Here is a 14,392-nt window from a genome sequence, read left to right on the forward strand (position 1 = left end):
TATAATTGTTCAACTTCCAGTCCTTGAAATCTCTCATCAACGCCCAACAATGCCTCGACTCTATCTTAATATAAGATTCTAATGAATCTAAACTCTCTTTGAAAATAGAACCACTAGGTTTCCAGCCTATACTGCCTTCAAGAAACAATGTCCACCAACGGACAGCCACCTCGTCAATTCACACTTCGACAGCCGCCATACACATACTATCACCTATCTCTACGCCGTCTAGCCCTGACTTCTCTACAGCCACAGGAGTCAGTGGACGAGATTACTGCGCGGACTCATCTGAGCTCGGCCTTGCAGCAGTACCTAGGTCTAACTGGAACGGCGATTTCGATCGACATTTTGAAAGTCCAAGATTGCAACGTCTGGATCCGTGTGCCACAAGATGACGAGGTCGGTGTCACTGCGAGTTTGAGCCAGTGGGTTGGCACCAAGGACTTGACATGGAAGATCGAACAGAAGGGGACATGGTTGGGCGGAGTCACAGGCAGAGCCACTGGAGGACGACAGCTATGGGATATGGGTGGTGAGGCCCAACGATGATTATCTATCTGATAGTCACAATGCGCACAGTCCGAGTACCAGTCTCTATCTCCAGGACATACAAACAATCATCTCTATCATGTCCATTTCCAACCGGTCAAGTCATTGCAATCCAGCTATTCAAGCCACAGGCATACCATTGCCGGCGACCGAGAAATCACGACACCATCTGCTGCTAAGACTCGTCCAATGCTTTCTTCAACGATATTTCGTCCGCATCGCTTTCTGAAAATCCTGCGTCCAATCCTAGGAGTGATGCCGGCTCCTGCGAGACATGACTTGAGGTTTGTCGAAAGACCAAGGATTTCAGATACTTCAAGACACTGCCGTCACCTGGAGACAAGACAAGTTGGGTCAGCATGACAGCATATGTGACGGAGTCGCTCAACGTTACCTATCTGCTCCGTGGCCAAGTGCCTCTGGCGAGCTTGTTGGATCGCTCGTCTTTGCGCCTTGTCCCGCTGTTTCCGCTCCTTCTCTGCTGCGAGGTATTTCTTGCGAGCTACCATGTACGCTTGCACCTCGTAGTCATGTTCATTGGAGAAGCCGTTGATTGGCATTGTGATTGCTGCGAGCTGGTTGGAAGTTTGGGTTTGTCAAAGGCAAGGTGCCAACTGAAATGGTCAAATGTTCTGGTCAACTCTTGGTCTACCTCGCAAGCAATGCCGTCTCTTTCGAGAGATTTGAAGATGATGAGAATCACAGACTTGGGTCATGTCGGATCATGTATGAAATTTATACACTTGAGGTTGGTAGGCAGGACTTGGGCCGATACCTGCGATACCTCGCTATCACGACATATCGTTTTGAAAAGGGTTCAACTTGCACGTTCAACGGGCCATGTCTCGCCGACTGTGGTTGGCCGAGAGGACGCCGGCGCGGCGGCATGCACATAAATGATTCATGCTGATTCAAGATTAAAGAGTGAACTTCCCTCGTATCATTGCATCACAGTTTGAAAGTGACGAAGCATGCACCCGAAAGGTGTGAATTGACATGATGTTTATATCCCAGCAAAATACCAGACTTATATCTCCTTCCAGTCTACCCAACACCCTTTCTCCCTTGTCGTCATAGGACACTTAGTAATTGTAGTGGACCCTCATCTCCTGGAGCATGGGCGATCTTCCGATGAAGATTGGAAAATATCATGACTCAGCGACCCAGGTCCTTCAGGCGGCCAACCTTACGAACCAATCATCTCACCTCAACCCTTCAGTGGTAATTTGGAAAGGAAAGTCATGTCTCGTTTTGTAGAACGGGCCTTAGTATACCCATGATTAATCTCCAGCCAAGCCATAAGTCAGGAGTCTGTTGCGTGGTCAGCCTTTCGAATCTGCCAGGAGGTCCAGATCTCATAAGTAACAAGATGCGGCGTCTGAGAATTGAATCGAGCCATGCTCGACCACACAGCGGTTTAGTACAGATAGCTCAATGGCTCACGACAAGCCGGACACAGAGCCAAATGGCGACAGGGGTTCATATTCGAGTTCACGCAATCTCGAGGCCTATCCAGGATCATTAGGTCAACCACAGCGGACGAAGACCACGGCCGGGCATGTGCAAACCCCTTCTTTCGCGGGTCGATTGGGTGGTAATCAGCGCTTCACCTCCAGCAGCGACAGCGTTGTGACAGCCGATGCTGTGAGGAATGCCTCTTGGGCTAGACTGCTGGACCCGACCGACTTCAAGCACCTTTCGATCTGGAAATACGCCATCATCGAAGGCATTGCCACCTGTCTACAGCTCTTCCTGGGTCTATGTATTAGCGTGGGACTCTTGCCGACAGGTGACGCGACGAGTTTGGGTCCAGTAACGCCAGTGGCGTTTGCTTCAGTCATTCAGGTCTTTGTCATTGCTTTGTTTGTGTATTCGACAGGTCCTCTGACTGGTGGGCATCTCAACCCACTCATCACCATGGGAACCTTTTTCGCGGGACTGTCCAGTCTACCTCGAACAGTCCTCTACATTGTGTTTCAGTGCGCTGGAGCCATCATCGGCTCTCTGATATTTCGAGAAAGCATTGGAGCATCGCCTGCCGATCTGGTGGTGGTGCCTGGATGCTGGGTAGACACCTCTATTGTCACACCTGGACAAGCGTGAGTTTTTTTTTTCTCACGCCAACTACTGGGATCATGCAATCAGGAAGCTAATACGAGGAGAATTACAGATTTGGATTTGAATTGATGGCTACACTATTGACCTTGTTTCTGGCCTTTGGTCTTGGTCTGGACCCGAGAAACGCAGGCCCACTGGGCCCAGGACTACCACCCATTTTGATCGGTATCTCGAGCGCTGTCACCGTCTTCGGAGGAGCCATCGCCCGTCCTGGGTATCTTGGTGCATGTACGTTTTCCTGGCGAGGTTCAGAATCCAGATCTCGAAACGTTGTGCTGATATGAACCTCTAGCCATGAACCCCGCTCGTTGTCTGGGAGTCGCCGTGGCTTCTCACAACTTCACCTATCATTACATCCACTGGACAGGCAGTCTTACTGCAGCATTGTAAGTGTCTTCAATTCAAAACCAAGTTTGACAGGCACTGATTCAGGCACAGGTTGAATGGAGGCATGTACTTTCTCCTCCCACCCTATAAGATGTGAGACCTGGGTCGTTTCTGGTAGCATCATACTGTCGATCCATAATACGGCACGTGAGAGCGAGGGAAAATGGTATTGGACACAAGGAAAAAAGAGGGAACTTGGTCTTCAGGAGAAGTCAGCAGGAAAGTGCTCTTGGTTGAGCAGCCATAGATATACCTAGCTATGCATATTTTTTAATCATATTGCATTGAAGGCGAGTCCTCTAGGTTTAGGAGCAAGGTTATGTGAATTCATGTCCATTGTCGCTTTGAGTGTGGACAAGGCTGTATGATTACCTCATACAACTGAGGGCATACCCACGCCTATGACGCCTATGCTCATGCCTAGACGCAAAAGGCTGCGATGCCTGTCTAGGGAACCAAGGCAGCTAAGAGGGAATTAGTTTGAACACCCTGTTGGCCCCTCGGCCCAAAGTGCCCTAAGCCCCTTTAGCCTTGGGCTAATAAAACTGTACCTCCTACGCTGGTACTCAGAGTAAAGCAGCGTTGGCCCACAGCAACCCCGAGGTGCGCGTGTCGCGTCGCTTTATCAATTTCTCCTCCTTCCAGTCGATGGGCATCAGTCGCGCTTGCCCCGTTCGTTCGCGTCCACATCGTCATATCGCATCCCAATTCATGTGACTGCGTCCTCAAATTTCCAACAACTCCCCAACATCCCTCTACCAGATCACCAAGGCCCGGTCTGAGCCTCCGTCTTCATTCCCGCGCCTCCTGTCTCCCTCATGTCCGCGCATTAAAGGGTGAATCACCCCCACCTTCTCACACGCACCAAGATCATGGGCAAACTCATCCGCCTCGAGCTCTTCAGTAACTCCTCCTGTATGCGCTTCATGAGCCATGACTAACAATCGCTAGACTTCAAATCGTACAAAAATCACCACACCCTCCTCTTTGGCGATGCTTATTTCACCTCCATCATCGGGCCCAATGGCTCCGGCAAGTCCAATTCCATGGATGCCATATCCTTCGTCCTGGGCATAAAATCCTCCCATCTCCGCTCCACCCATCTTCGGGAATTGGTTTATCGAGGTCGCGTACTTAAGAAGTCCATTGCCAACGGAGACCTACAAGCCAACGGCACAGATGCCGCCGCCGACCACGATTCCAGCCAGGTCAACGGAACCCAAGAGCGCCATGATCCCAAATCTGCATGGGTCATGGCTGTTTACCAGGACGATGCCGGTTATGAGCAAAAGTTCAAGAGAACAATCACCAGCCAAGGCGTGTCGGAGTATCGCATCAACGACCGTGTAGTCACCGCCCAACAATACAATGAATCTCTTGAACAGGAAAACATTCTCATCAAAGCCCGCAACTTTCTCGTCTTTCAGGGTGATGTCGAGGCAATTGCCATTCAGAAACCCCAGGATCTAACCCGCCTCATCGAACAAGTCTCGGGCAGTATCGAATTCAAAGCCGAATACGATCGCTTAAAGACAGAATTGGACGAGGCATCTGAGAAACAGGCCTTCCAGCTCAATCGCCGACGGGGCATCAATTCGGAAATTCGACAATACCAAGAACAAAAGCGAGAGGCTGACAACTTTCAGAAAAAGTCAGCTGAGCGAGACGAGGCCATCACCCGTCACGTCTTGTGGAAGTTGTTTCAATTACAGCAACAGATCAACGACTCCAATGCCGAAATCGCGAGACTGAACGACGAATTCCAGGAAGCCACAAGAGCCGCCGCAAAATTCGATCGTCAACTCGAGGCCGCTAAGAAGGATCATGCCCAAGCTTCCAGAGCCGTGACCAAGGCCGAAAAGGCTATCAAGGCCAAGGAGAGAGAGATCGAGGACAGCAACGCGGCCCTCATTCCTATTGACGAGCAAATCTCAGTCTCAACTAAGCAGCTTTCCAAATACACTTCCCGTGTCGACTCAATCATGAAAGAACATGCCTCGCAAGCATCCACCGTCGGTCAGCTGGAGAAAGACCTTTCGAAGGTAGAGAAGGCTCAAGCCCAGTGGCAGAAGGAATGGGAACAGAACGCAAGCCGCATGGGTGGCCAGTTAAGCGCTGCCGACCTCCAACAATATACCAAACTTCGTGAAGAGGTCAACAAACGTGCTTCTGCAGACCTGATCCGTGTGCAGAGACTCAAAAATGACCGTGCCCCGATCGAAGCAACCTATCACAACCTCAAAAATGTTGTTGAGAGCACCGAGTACCGGCTGAAATCTCTTGAAGCTGAATACAACACCATCAAAGACCGGAAAGCCGCCATCCAAGAACTTAACAAACAGATTCAGGCCGAGATTGACGCAAAGAAGAAGGAACTCAATGCCGCGACATCTAAGAGATTACAAGCCGCTCGAGCTCGAACCGAGCTGGACGAGAAACTGGCCGATATTGCCAGGAAGCTCCTGGAAGCTGACGATGGTCGCCGCACCAGCGAGAAGGAGAGGCGGATGAGGGAGACAGTTGCCATGCTCAAGCGAACCTACCCTGGTGTGAAAGGTCGTGTGCATGAATTGTGCAAACCCAAGCAAAAGAAATACCAAGAGGCCGTTACCACAGTGTTGGGACGTCACCTTGACGCCGTTGTCGTCGACACAGAGGCCACCGCGAAACAATGCATTGAATATCTACGCGATCACCGCTCCGGCCAGGCTACATTCATTCCACTCGACACCATTCAAGTCAAAGCCGTCAACACGAATCTCAAAGGCATGCACCGCGGCATGCGCCCTGCCATTGAGACTGTGGATTTCGATCACTCCGTGTCACGCGCAATCTCATATGCTTGCGGAAACGCAATTGTGTGCGATGATCTCGAAATTGCCAAAGATCTCTGCTACAAGAGGCACGTCGATGCCAAGGCCGTCACCCTCGATGGGAGTGTCATTCATAAAGGTGGTCTAATGACGGGTGGTCGAGGAAGAGAGCAAAACGCTCGACGATGGGATGATGCCGAGGTTGACAAACTCAACAAACTAAAGGACAAGCTGATGGAAGAGTGGCAAGCCCTTCCTCCCGAGAGGAGTCGTGTTGCCGAAGAGCAAAGCTTGCAGAATGATCTAAGTGGTCTCGAAGCTCGACTGCGCTATTCGAAAGAAGAGCTCGATGCACTGCAGAGAAATATGCAGAGCAAGAAACATGAAGTCGACCACACCAGCTCTCAGCTACGAGACGAAAAGCCAAAGATGAAATCAGAGCTCTCCAAACTGGAAAAGATCGATCAAGACATTGCCGACTATCAAGAATCCATCAACAAGGTTGAAAATGACATCTTTGCCGCCTTCTGCCAGCCACATGGTTTTGATGATATTCGTGATTACGAAGCCAGACAAGGATCGATCCAGCAAGAGGCAGCCCAGAAGAAACTTGAATTCATCACTCAAAAGGGCAAGATTGAGGGTCAGCTCAATTTCGAGAAAAGCCGATTACAAGCTACCGACGATCGCATCCAAGCATTAAGAGACAAGGAACAACGTGACAGAGACACGATTGATGAATTGACCGAAAGACGCCAAGGTCTGCAAGATGATCTCGATTCTCTGAAACACGAATTGGATGAACTTCAAGCTGAGTTGGATCAGCACAAGGAACTCCAGGCCGAAGCCGAAGAAACCTTCTCCAGGCGGAAGAATGAATATCTGAAACACAAAAAGGAGATTGATCACGTTCTGACCGCAATTGACGCTCTAAATGCGCAATTACAGCGGCACGCGTCAGCACGCTACAGTCTTCTACGTCGAGCCAAGATCGAAAACATTGCCATTCCACTTGCTCCTGGCTCAGCGGATTTAGAGACTGTGCCCATCAATGACTTGCCTCTGGAAAATGCCGATGCCATGGATGTTGACGAAGACGAGCCATCGTCGTCAGGCAAGGCTGCAAATGTCAACGACTATGGCATCGAACCTGACTTTGATGCGCTCGATGACGATCTCAAAGATGAAGATTCCGACTCTGTGGACGCGAAACTCCAAGAGGACATCCAGAAACTCAATGCCACGCTGGAAAAGATGCAGCCCAACGCCCATGCGGCCCAACGTTTGGCAACAGTGGAAGAACGCGCTCGGGCCACAGAAGCGGAGTGGGAGACTATTCGCACTCAATATCGTTCGCTCAAATCTGCCTTTGAAGATGTCACTTCCAACCGTAATGAACTGTTTCACAAAGCCTTCAGCCACATTGCCGAGCAAATTGAGCCGATTTACTCCAATCTCACCAAATCCGACGAGTTTCCCGCCGGTGGTCGAGCGTACCTCACCGCCGACGACGAGGAGCCATACCTCGCTGGTGTCAATTACCACACGATGCCACCAACGAAGCGATTCAGAGACATGGAACACTTGTCTGGTGGCGAAAAGACAATGGCAGCCTTGGCTTTGTTGTTTGCCATCCACAGCTATCAGCCTAGCCCTTTCTTTGTATTGGACGAAGTCGATGCCGCATTGGACAACGCTAACGTGGGCAAGCTCGTCAACTACGTGAGAAACCATGCGGTAAGTTTTACATCTGAATTCGTGTATTCCTCCGTGCAGCAGCACGCTGACAACGTTTGTGCCAATATAGGGCCCCGGCATGCAGTTTATTGTCATTAGTCTGAAAACCGGCTTCTTCCAAGGCAGTGAAGCCCTCGTTGGGGTGTACAGAGATCAGAGCGCCAACAGTTCCAAAGTATTGACACTAGATGTGAGTACTTCGATCCCCAGCTCTAACACGGCACCGTCCATTTGCTGCATACTTTTCGAGACCATTCCAACTGACGCTGTTTCTCCCTCTGCAGCTTCGCAAGTATCAACCTTGAACGAGTCTAGGACTACTATCCGGGAGAGATCTCTTGCCAGCTTGACAACGTTGGACTTTATTCTGCAGCTGGACAATCTTTTGTGACTCGACACTAATGTTAAAGTGCGGTCAACCTGTCCTGAAATGCAGTGCAGACTACACCCTGTGCACAGACAGTCAAACTCATCATGTATACGACAGATTATCCTTTCTTTCAGACTTGAGAATCAGAACAGGACGCTTCTGTGTTCGCCTTCCAGACCGCGCCAGAAACAAGTGGATGTACAGGAAATGGCGCAATCAGTCAATGTCGGTGTGCTCATCAAGATGATATATCCAATCATCCACGAAAATGTTATGGACCCAGGACTTCAAAATCACCAGATGCAGAATGCGCCATGCGCCATGCGACATGAGATAGATGATGTACAAACGACGAACAACCATCATACTAGTATGAGCTACCTCGCTGTTTACGTCCGAGCTGTTCAGGATTAATCATAGCTTTGTAAAAAGAACTGGAATCTCAGGTTTAAAAGGGTTTCTTTCTATATTCGACATTCTATGAGATTCGTAGCCGACTCTCTATGGGGCTCTTCTTTCAGCCTCCAATGATGAGAGAGCCATATAAACGTTCTGAGCGGTGTGTAGAGACTCCTGACTCTTTTCATGCCTTTTCCAAAAGCGCCGATATGCCTGAACGTCCAGTCTTGCATACACCACCATGTCTATCACACTGGACTGGGGTTTCCTTTACGCTTCGACAAGGAGGCCGCAGAAGCTGCTGCTGCTGCTGCTGCTGCTCTCAGTCAGGTGCAAATGCCTGTGAGATCCGGGCAACGCAAACGAGGTTTTAAAACCTGATGGTCAGAACATGCGCAAATTTTCTTTGATACAGAGGGGAAATAAAAGGGGTCATGCAGCCTGTGGTCATCCACGGATGTAGCATTCAAATTTCAGTCCACACGGATTTTCAGCGTCGAGTCAAAGAGTGAGGCTCTGATGGGGAAGTGAAAGTAAAGGATCAGGCTTTCTTGACGTCTTCCTCCTTCTTCACCTCTTCATTCTTGCCCTGCTCAACCACATCTGACTCGGCTTCTCGTGCCTCAGCAGCTGCAGGATCAGTCTCAGTTGCCTTGGCCTCGACGTCTTCGTCCTTGGGCTTCGGCTTCTCGTCAATGTCCTTGTCGTCTTTGACCGGCTCACTGGCGACTTTGCCGTCCTCGGTTTTGCTTGACTCGACTTGCTCGTTTTCTTCGTTAATCAGCTCTTGCTGCTCTTTCAAGACTTCGAGTCGCTGTTTGTTGGTGGCAGCGCCCTCGGCATTGTGAACCTCGAGTTCGATTTCGTGGAAAAGCTCCTCGGGAATGCTGCTCAACACGGCTTGAAGGGCATCGATCTGGGAGTCAATCTCGCTATCCTTGCTAGAGGTATACATGTATGCATTGCTGAGGACCAAAAGGGTAGATGGAATGTTGTACTTGAGTCGGAGGTCGAGCCACATTTGCAGATCCTCTCGAAGCTTGCCAGGTGACATACCAAGCGTCCGGAGACCGCGGGCAGCACAGGCCATCTGGAGTTCAGGAACTGAAAGAGAGTCGACACCTTCGAAAGAGATTGCCTTGTCATCTCTTTTGGTCTGGCGCATGCGGTGGCGAATCTGATATCGAAGCATTGTGTCGGTGCCGAAAGTGTTTAGGTTGAGGTATTTGCACATGCCGACTAATTGGGGTCGCGAGAGATTGTCAAGAGTGACGTCGTCTTTGAAAATACGACAGACTTTGATGACATCCTCTTTGGAGGGGGATTCGCCGGTGGCTCGGACTTTGCGGAAGAACTGTGTGAACTCTTCCTTTTTGGCAGCCACGGCAGAGACAGGAAGGCCGGTCTCACGAAGGGTGTTTCGAAGGAAGGAAGACACCTGCTTCCGGGTCTCCCGGAGTCGAGCGGCCTTTGCCTCGCGAGACTTTTGGCCTTCGTAGGTAGAGGGAAGAAGGTTGGGGAACAATTTAAGAGCGACAGGCAACAAGAGTTCGGCGAACGGGACAATGACAAAGACGGAGAAGGGGACGAGGCGGCCCAGGTCTTGAACTGTTCTCTGGAGCTGGGAGGTAGTCAGTATACGGTTGCGGGTCTGATGAGAGGCAGCTCAACGTACCTGTCGATTCTCACGTCTGCTGAGTTCGTAGCCAGCAGCCATTTTCAAAGCCAACTTGGAGGAAATCTTTACTTCTGCGGCCAGCAATTTTGTCCCATCCCAATAATGAGCCACCTCTTTTTTAATCTTCTGACCCAAAGTAAGTTTCTTGGGGTCTTCCTTTTTGGCAGCCACTGAGGTTTCGGATTTGCTCTTCTCAGTGGCTAGTTCGGTTAAACTGGCTTGTTCGAGTGCCTTTGTCTTGTCGGTGGCAGTAGCACCGGAATTTGGGGTCTGGTTCGATTCAGTCTTTTTCACATCGGAGGCCGACGGGGGGGCTTGGGTCTTGGTTGCAATTGGTTTTTTGGCTTCATCGAGATTGAAACCTGGGGGAGGGCCTGAGTCATGGCTGTGTGAGGTAGTTTCTGTGGCATAGGCTCTTCTGGGAAGGATAATGGCAAGGGCGTGTAGCTGAGGGGGAAGGTCCCGAATGAACTTTGACCTCGAAGAGTAAGTGGTCAGCCGCGACGCCGAGGTATGCGCCAGGCGTGAATGTGCTGTGGGGAGTCAGTTTGACTGATCCATCATCAGTTCACACATGCCACACTCACATTGCAACACCAGTCTCCTGGCGGCCGGACTGCTGACCAGTCTAGGAGCTGAACTCATGTTTTAAGGAGGGGAGGTGTAATTGACGACAAGAAAGCGAGACAAGGCGAGAATGAACGTAATGGACTGAAAGAATTGGCAAGATGGTGATTCAAGAATGATTTAGAGTGAAATGACAGAATGGAAGTGGTAGGGTGTTGGAAAGAAAAGAATTATGGTACCAGGTGTAGTTGTAGTTGACATGTTGTGAAAGTAAAGTCATGTACGATGGGAGACGCTGACTGACAGTCTCAGTGCAAGGAGAATTCAGGGCGGAGCAGGAGCAGGAGCGGCCAGTGCCTGGAATCTGAGGTGCGACGAATGGTTGACGAATGGTGGCCAATGCGTTGTAACGGCCTAGAACTGACGCCCAAAGGGAATGAGTTGGGTTAAGATCACGTGATGACACGTTTCGGGCCTCTTCGGAACGGAATAAATTCATTACCCGGATTCTGGATTCTGAGCCGCTAACTCCGAGTTGGACTTTGCTACCAATCAGGTCAATTTGAACTGGTTGAATACCTCGTTCACCAGATGAAGCTCATGTTGTCGATCCTGAATACAGATCAGGTCGATCAGATCTATCAGATCTATCGTATCCTCTATAGCTGGTTCCCATGTCTTGATCTAGCTCAATCTTATGACCGTAGCCCTGTTTTCTTACAAGCTCCGTCGCTCGCAAATCGAGTTGTCGTTCTCTTTTGGATCGTTAATCTTCAGCACCGTTCTAACTTCAAGCCATATACGCTGTTGACTGATCAAATCCCTACTGTGGCCTGATTCAATGCGTTGGGATTACTCTCAACGCTTCAGCTTGATTCGTTCTCTGAAGGTGCATTCTTCCTCCGCTTTGGCTCAGGTGACGAGTCCGACGAGGTATTGCGCCGTCTACGGGCTGCGGGTTCATATCTTCGAAGTGATCGTCGTCGCTTTTCATGCTGTCGACGTCGTTGGCTTCGGCTTCGACTTCGGCTGCGGCTATCATATCTGCGCCTTCCATCTGGAGAGCGGCTCAGCCGATGTTCGTCATGAGGCTTTTTATCTTGAAGGACATCATGTCGTTTTCTGGGGCCTCGATCTTCTGAGGAAGAAGATAAGGACCTCCTATCGCGCCCATGACGCCCGCCGTTCCTGCCCCGTGACCTCGATCTGGATCGTGATCTTGACCGTGAAGATGAGTATGACCGTCGAGGGGGAGCTCTCCGTCGAGGGGGTGAACGGCTGCGACTGGGAGAGGAACGTAACCGACTTCGCTCTCTTCTACTTCTCGGGCTACGAGAGCGGGACGACTCGGACAGTGATGAGGATCGCGCGCGTCCTTTCTTCGGAGATTCTGTTGCTTTGCCATTCTTTTCCGGCGAGCTTATAACCGACGGAGACTTAGTCCTACTTGGGCTCCTCCTTCTGCTGAAGCTCCTGCTTCGTGATTTCTGATATCTCCGTCGTTTTGGAGACGGCGATCTAGACTGTGACCGTGATCTTGATCGAGATAGAGAGCGGTCCTGGCGACGCCGCCGAACGGGGGATCGAGAGCGGGAGCCAGTCAACGATCTTGTGAGGGAGCGTCCACGACCTGGCGTACGACCTCTGCGGTGGCTTGCAGGGACATAGGTATCAGCATCGCGTTTCGAGGCTGTATGTCTGTAAGGAGATTGTCTCCGCGGTGGAGGAGACCTGGAATATCTGGGCCTGCGAGATTCAAAGCCACGACCACCTCTTGCCCCTCCTCGACCACGACCTCGTTCGGTTCGCTCACGCTGGCGGATGAGATCCAGGTCCCGATCGCGTGATTGTGCTTGGTCTTTACGATTGCGAAGATCTTGCGCTGCCTTTTCCGCATCAACCTAAGGACACCAGTTAGCTTCTGGGTGGGCAGCTTATTCACAGCGACCGACCTTCTCTTGCAGCAATTCCAGTTTCTTAGCCTCAAGGAGTTCTTTGGGTACACCTTGAGGGTTGGACTGAGCGCTGAGGCAGAGGTTCCACAGTTCTTTACAGAATTTAGGAGTATCCTTGTCGAGGAAGCCGGTGAGAGAGATCTGGAGTGCTTTGATGTCGGGCTGGGAGAGTTAGATTCTTAGAATACAAGACGCACTAGGCTGGAAGGTTTCCTTACGAAGCGGGAGCCTTCGAGCAAATTGAAGCACAGTTCGATCACCACATCATCCTCTGAGCCAAGAATGGCAGAAATCTTGCCGGCAATCCACCTGTATGATAGTGTTAGTCGTGTCTTCGGGGAAAGGATAGTAGAAATGGACTCACTTCTTCATGACTTCGATATTGACCTTCTTCATGTCCACCTTCTGGTTAAACTCCGGAGGAAATTTGGTCTGCCGAAGCAGTTTCTGGTCTACGGCGGAGGCCATTGCCGCAGATAGACAAGGAGCTTTTCAAGAGAAGGACGAAGGTGAATCTATCGAGCAGCCGAGCAGAATAATTTACATGCGCTTTCAGATGTTCTCCGCAGTCTACTAAAAGACGCGATGGGGGTAGGTCAAGTGTGGAAGGTTTGCCGGAGGCTTCGGAAATCATGTCCGGTCCCACAAATGCAAAGATCTCTGGGGTGAGAAGCTTGTCCAACGAACTGGCAGTCTAAATAATCAACATGCTGCCATCAATGAGATGAAGTTTTGTTTCGTTGGCCAGGACAAATGCTTGGTTGCAACTGTGATACATGCAACCGTGTTAATCTAGCGGAGCGGTCCACACGCAACATACACCCATCAAATTGGCTCCTTCCCAAAGATATACATGTCGCTACTCATTCAGCTTGTGAACCGAGGTAGGTGCAATCATTGTAGTTTCCTCATTGTTCAAAAAAGGGCCACCTCACATCATGTTCCCAAGGGACCAAGCAGTTTGAGAGCACTCATTCCCGCTCCCTTCTCTCTTTATTCCTTAGCACATTGACCAAGATGAGTAATGCGAATATCTCTCCCGTCTCCATCTCCAGGTAGAAGAGACACTCCTCACTCTAAAGGCTTGGGCTGGCCCTAGCCTGACCATCCTGCTTGCGATCATTCTCCTCCTCTCTTGGACCTGGATCGACCACTGGCATGCCCGCTCACACCCCATCATCTGAGGGCTTTACTTATCTCTGACAGGTCTAGGCATCTCTTCAGAGAATTGTCCAAGAGCAACCCTATCCCACGACTAGATCCACCGCCGCCGTGGTGTCCTTCCAAAGATTCCCAGAGATCCCAAAAAGGACGTCGGTGGACACGCTTGTTGATATTTTCGAGAAGGCATGCTTGTTCTTCTAATCCCTTGGCCCTTGTCAAACTTATTAACAGATCTCAGAAAGAAGCTCTCAGCAGAACCCCCACAACCCAGCTCGAACGTCGCCCGACCATCCCTTCCCAATATCTCCGGGAGAAGTATTCTGCCGCTCTCAATTCGCGCAAGGAGACCTCTGCAGAATACCGACCAGCTCAACTTGCGGTGAGTCGTCGCGAGCATCAGAATCGACTTGATACTGCCGAGCGATCCCTGTCCAAGAGGTGGTCGGTGCTGGCAAGCGAAACCTTCACAGGTGAAGAGCCTCTTGCAAGTTCTCCTCGATATTTGAACCATCAACGCCATTCACTCGGTGTCAACTCATTCAGTCAGAGTCTTGCACAAGCCGAGACACGGCTTGAAGCCTACCTTTTCCACGGCGTCATTAGGATTTTACTTCCAGAGGGCATTCGGTTGCCGACAATAGCAACAATACAACCC

The 14,392-nt window shown here is 50.5% G+C and overlaps 6 protein-coding genes across 6 annotated transcripts; 3 read left to right on the plus strand and 3 right to left on the minus strand.

The window, feature by feature from the left end:
- The first annotated feature begins 30 nt into the window (after positions 1 to 30).
- On the plus strand, positions 31 to 563 carry PV10_05496 (uncharacterized protein). The gene has a single exon (XM_016370173.1). The coding sequence runs from the start codon at positions 148 to 150 to the stop codon at positions 547 to 549; it is 402 nt and encodes a 133-aa protein (XP_016222466.1). The 5' UTR covers positions 31 to 147; the 3' UTR covers positions 550 to 563.
- Positions 564 to 724: 161 nt separating this feature from the next.
- PV10_05497 (uncharacterized protein) lies at positions 725 to 1,109 on the minus strand (the record flags this gene model as incomplete). The annotated part of the gene is made up of 2 exons (XM_016370174.1): positions 725 to 882; positions 944 to 1,109. The coding sequence occupies 2 exons, from the start codon at positions 1,107 to 1,109 to the stop codon at positions 725 to 727; spliced, it is 324 nt and encodes a 107-aa protein (XP_016222467.1).
- An 874-nt stretch (positions 1,110 to 1,983) lies between these two features.
- Positions 1,984 to 3,310, plus strand: PV10_05498 (uncharacterized protein; the record flags this gene model as incomplete). Its single annotated transcript, XM_016370175.1, has 4 exons — positions 1,984 to 2,648; positions 2,720 to 2,895; positions 2,960 to 3,053; positions 3,106 to 3,310. The coding sequence occupies 4 exons, from the start codon at positions 1,984 to 1,986 to the stop codon at positions 3,149 to 3,151; spliced, it is 981 nt and encodes a 326-aa protein (XP_016222468.1). The 3' UTR covers positions 3,152 to 3,310.
- A 427-nt stretch (positions 3,311 to 3,737) lies between these two features.
- PV10_05499 (uncharacterized protein) lies at positions 3,738 to 8,420 on the plus strand. The gene is made up of 4 exons (XM_016370176.1): positions 3,738 to 3,957; positions 4,006 to 7,604; positions 7,675 to 7,794; positions 7,889 to 8,420. The coding sequence occupies exons 1-4, from the start codon at positions 3,927 to 3,929 to the stop codon at positions 7,907 to 7,909; spliced, it is 3,771 nt and encodes a 1,256-aa protein (XP_016222469.1). The 5' UTR covers positions 3,738 to 3,926; the 3' UTR covers positions 7,910 to 8,420.
- PV10_05500 (uncharacterized protein) lies at positions 8,415 to 10,937 on the minus strand. Its single transcript, XM_016370177.1, has 3 exons — positions 10,639 to 10,937; positions 10,049 to 10,584; positions 8,415 to 9,994 (listed from the first exon to the last, which is right to left on the minus strand). The coding sequence occupies exons 1-3, from the start codon at positions 10,694 to 10,696 to the stop codon at positions 8,915 to 8,917; spliced, it is 1,674 nt and encodes a 557-aa protein (XP_016222470.1). The 5' UTR covers positions 10,697 to 10,937; the 3' UTR covers positions 8,415 to 8,914.
- A 216-nt stretch (positions 10,938 to 11,153) lies between these two features.
- On the minus strand, positions 11,154 to 13,094 carry PV10_05501 (uncharacterized protein). Its single transcript, XM_016370178.1, has 4 exons — positions 12,938 to 13,094; positions 12,792 to 12,882; positions 12,571 to 12,735; positions 11,154 to 12,519 (listed from the first exon to the last, which is right to left on the minus strand). The coding sequence occupies exons 1-4, from the start codon at positions 13,039 to 13,041 to the stop codon at positions 11,485 to 11,487; spliced, it is 1,395 nt and encodes a 464-aa protein (XP_016222471.1). The 5' UTR covers positions 13,042 to 13,094; the 3' UTR covers positions 11,154 to 11,484.
- Between the last annotated feature and the right edge of the window lie 1,298 nt (positions 13,095 to 14,392).

Source organism: Exophiala mesophila (assembly GCF_000836275.1).
Source record: "Exophiala mesophila strain CBS 40295 unplaced genomic scaffold supercont1.4, whole genome shotgun sequence".
NCBI classification, from domain to species: domain Eukaryota; kingdom Fungi; phylum Ascomycota; class Eurotiomycetes; order Chaetothyriales; family Herpotrichiellaceae; genus Exophiala; species Exophiala mesophila.

What these genes read in the sequence shown, in the direction of transcription:
- PV10_05499 (XM_016370176.1), top strand. Translation starts at nt 3,927, where the DNA reads ATGGGCAAACTCATCCGCCTCGAGCTCTTCA. An exon ending in CATCCGCCTCGAGCTCTTCA is followed by an intron (nt 3,958 to 4,005) that starts GTAACTCCTCCT and finishes AACAATCGCTAG; the next exon opens with ACTTCAAATCGTACAAAAAT. An exon ending in CCAAAGTATTGACACTAGAT is followed by an intron (nt 7,795 to 7,888) that starts GTGAGTACTTCG and finishes CTCCCTCTGCAG; the next exon opens with CTTCGCAAGTATCAACCTTG.
- PV10_05496 (XM_016370173.1), top strand. Translation starts at nt 148, where the DNA reads ATGTCCACCAACGGACAGCCACCTCGTCAATTCACACTTCGACAGCCG.
- PV10_05500 (XM_016370177.1), bottom strand. Translation starts at nt 10,696, where the DNA reads ATGAGTTCAGCTCCTAGACTGGTCAGCAGTCCGGCCGCCAGGAGACTG. An exon ending in CAGGAGACTGGTGTTGCAAT is followed by an intron (nt 10,585 to 10,638) that starts GTGAGTGTGGCA and finishes GACTCCCCACAG; the next exon opens with CACATTCACGCCTGGCGCAT. An exon ending in GCAGACGTGAGAATCGACAG is followed by an intron (nt 9,995 to 10,048) that starts GTACGTTGAGCT and finishes ACTACCTCCCAG; the next exon opens with CTCCAGAGAACAGTTCAAGA.
- PV10_05501 (XM_016370178.1), bottom strand. Translation starts at nt 13,041, where the DNA reads ATGGCCTCCGCCGTAGACCAGAAACTGCTTCGGCAGACCAAATTTCCT. An exon ending in AATATCGAAGTCATGAAGAA is followed by an intron (nt 12,883 to 12,937) that starts GTGAGTCCATTT and finishes ACTATCATACAG; the next exon opens with GTGGATTGCCGGCAAGATTT. An exon ending in TGGAATTGCTGCAAGAGAAG is followed by an intron (nt 12,520 to 12,570) that starts GTCGGTCGCTGT and finishes TGGTGTCCTTAG; the next exon opens with GTTGATGCGGAAAAGGCAGC.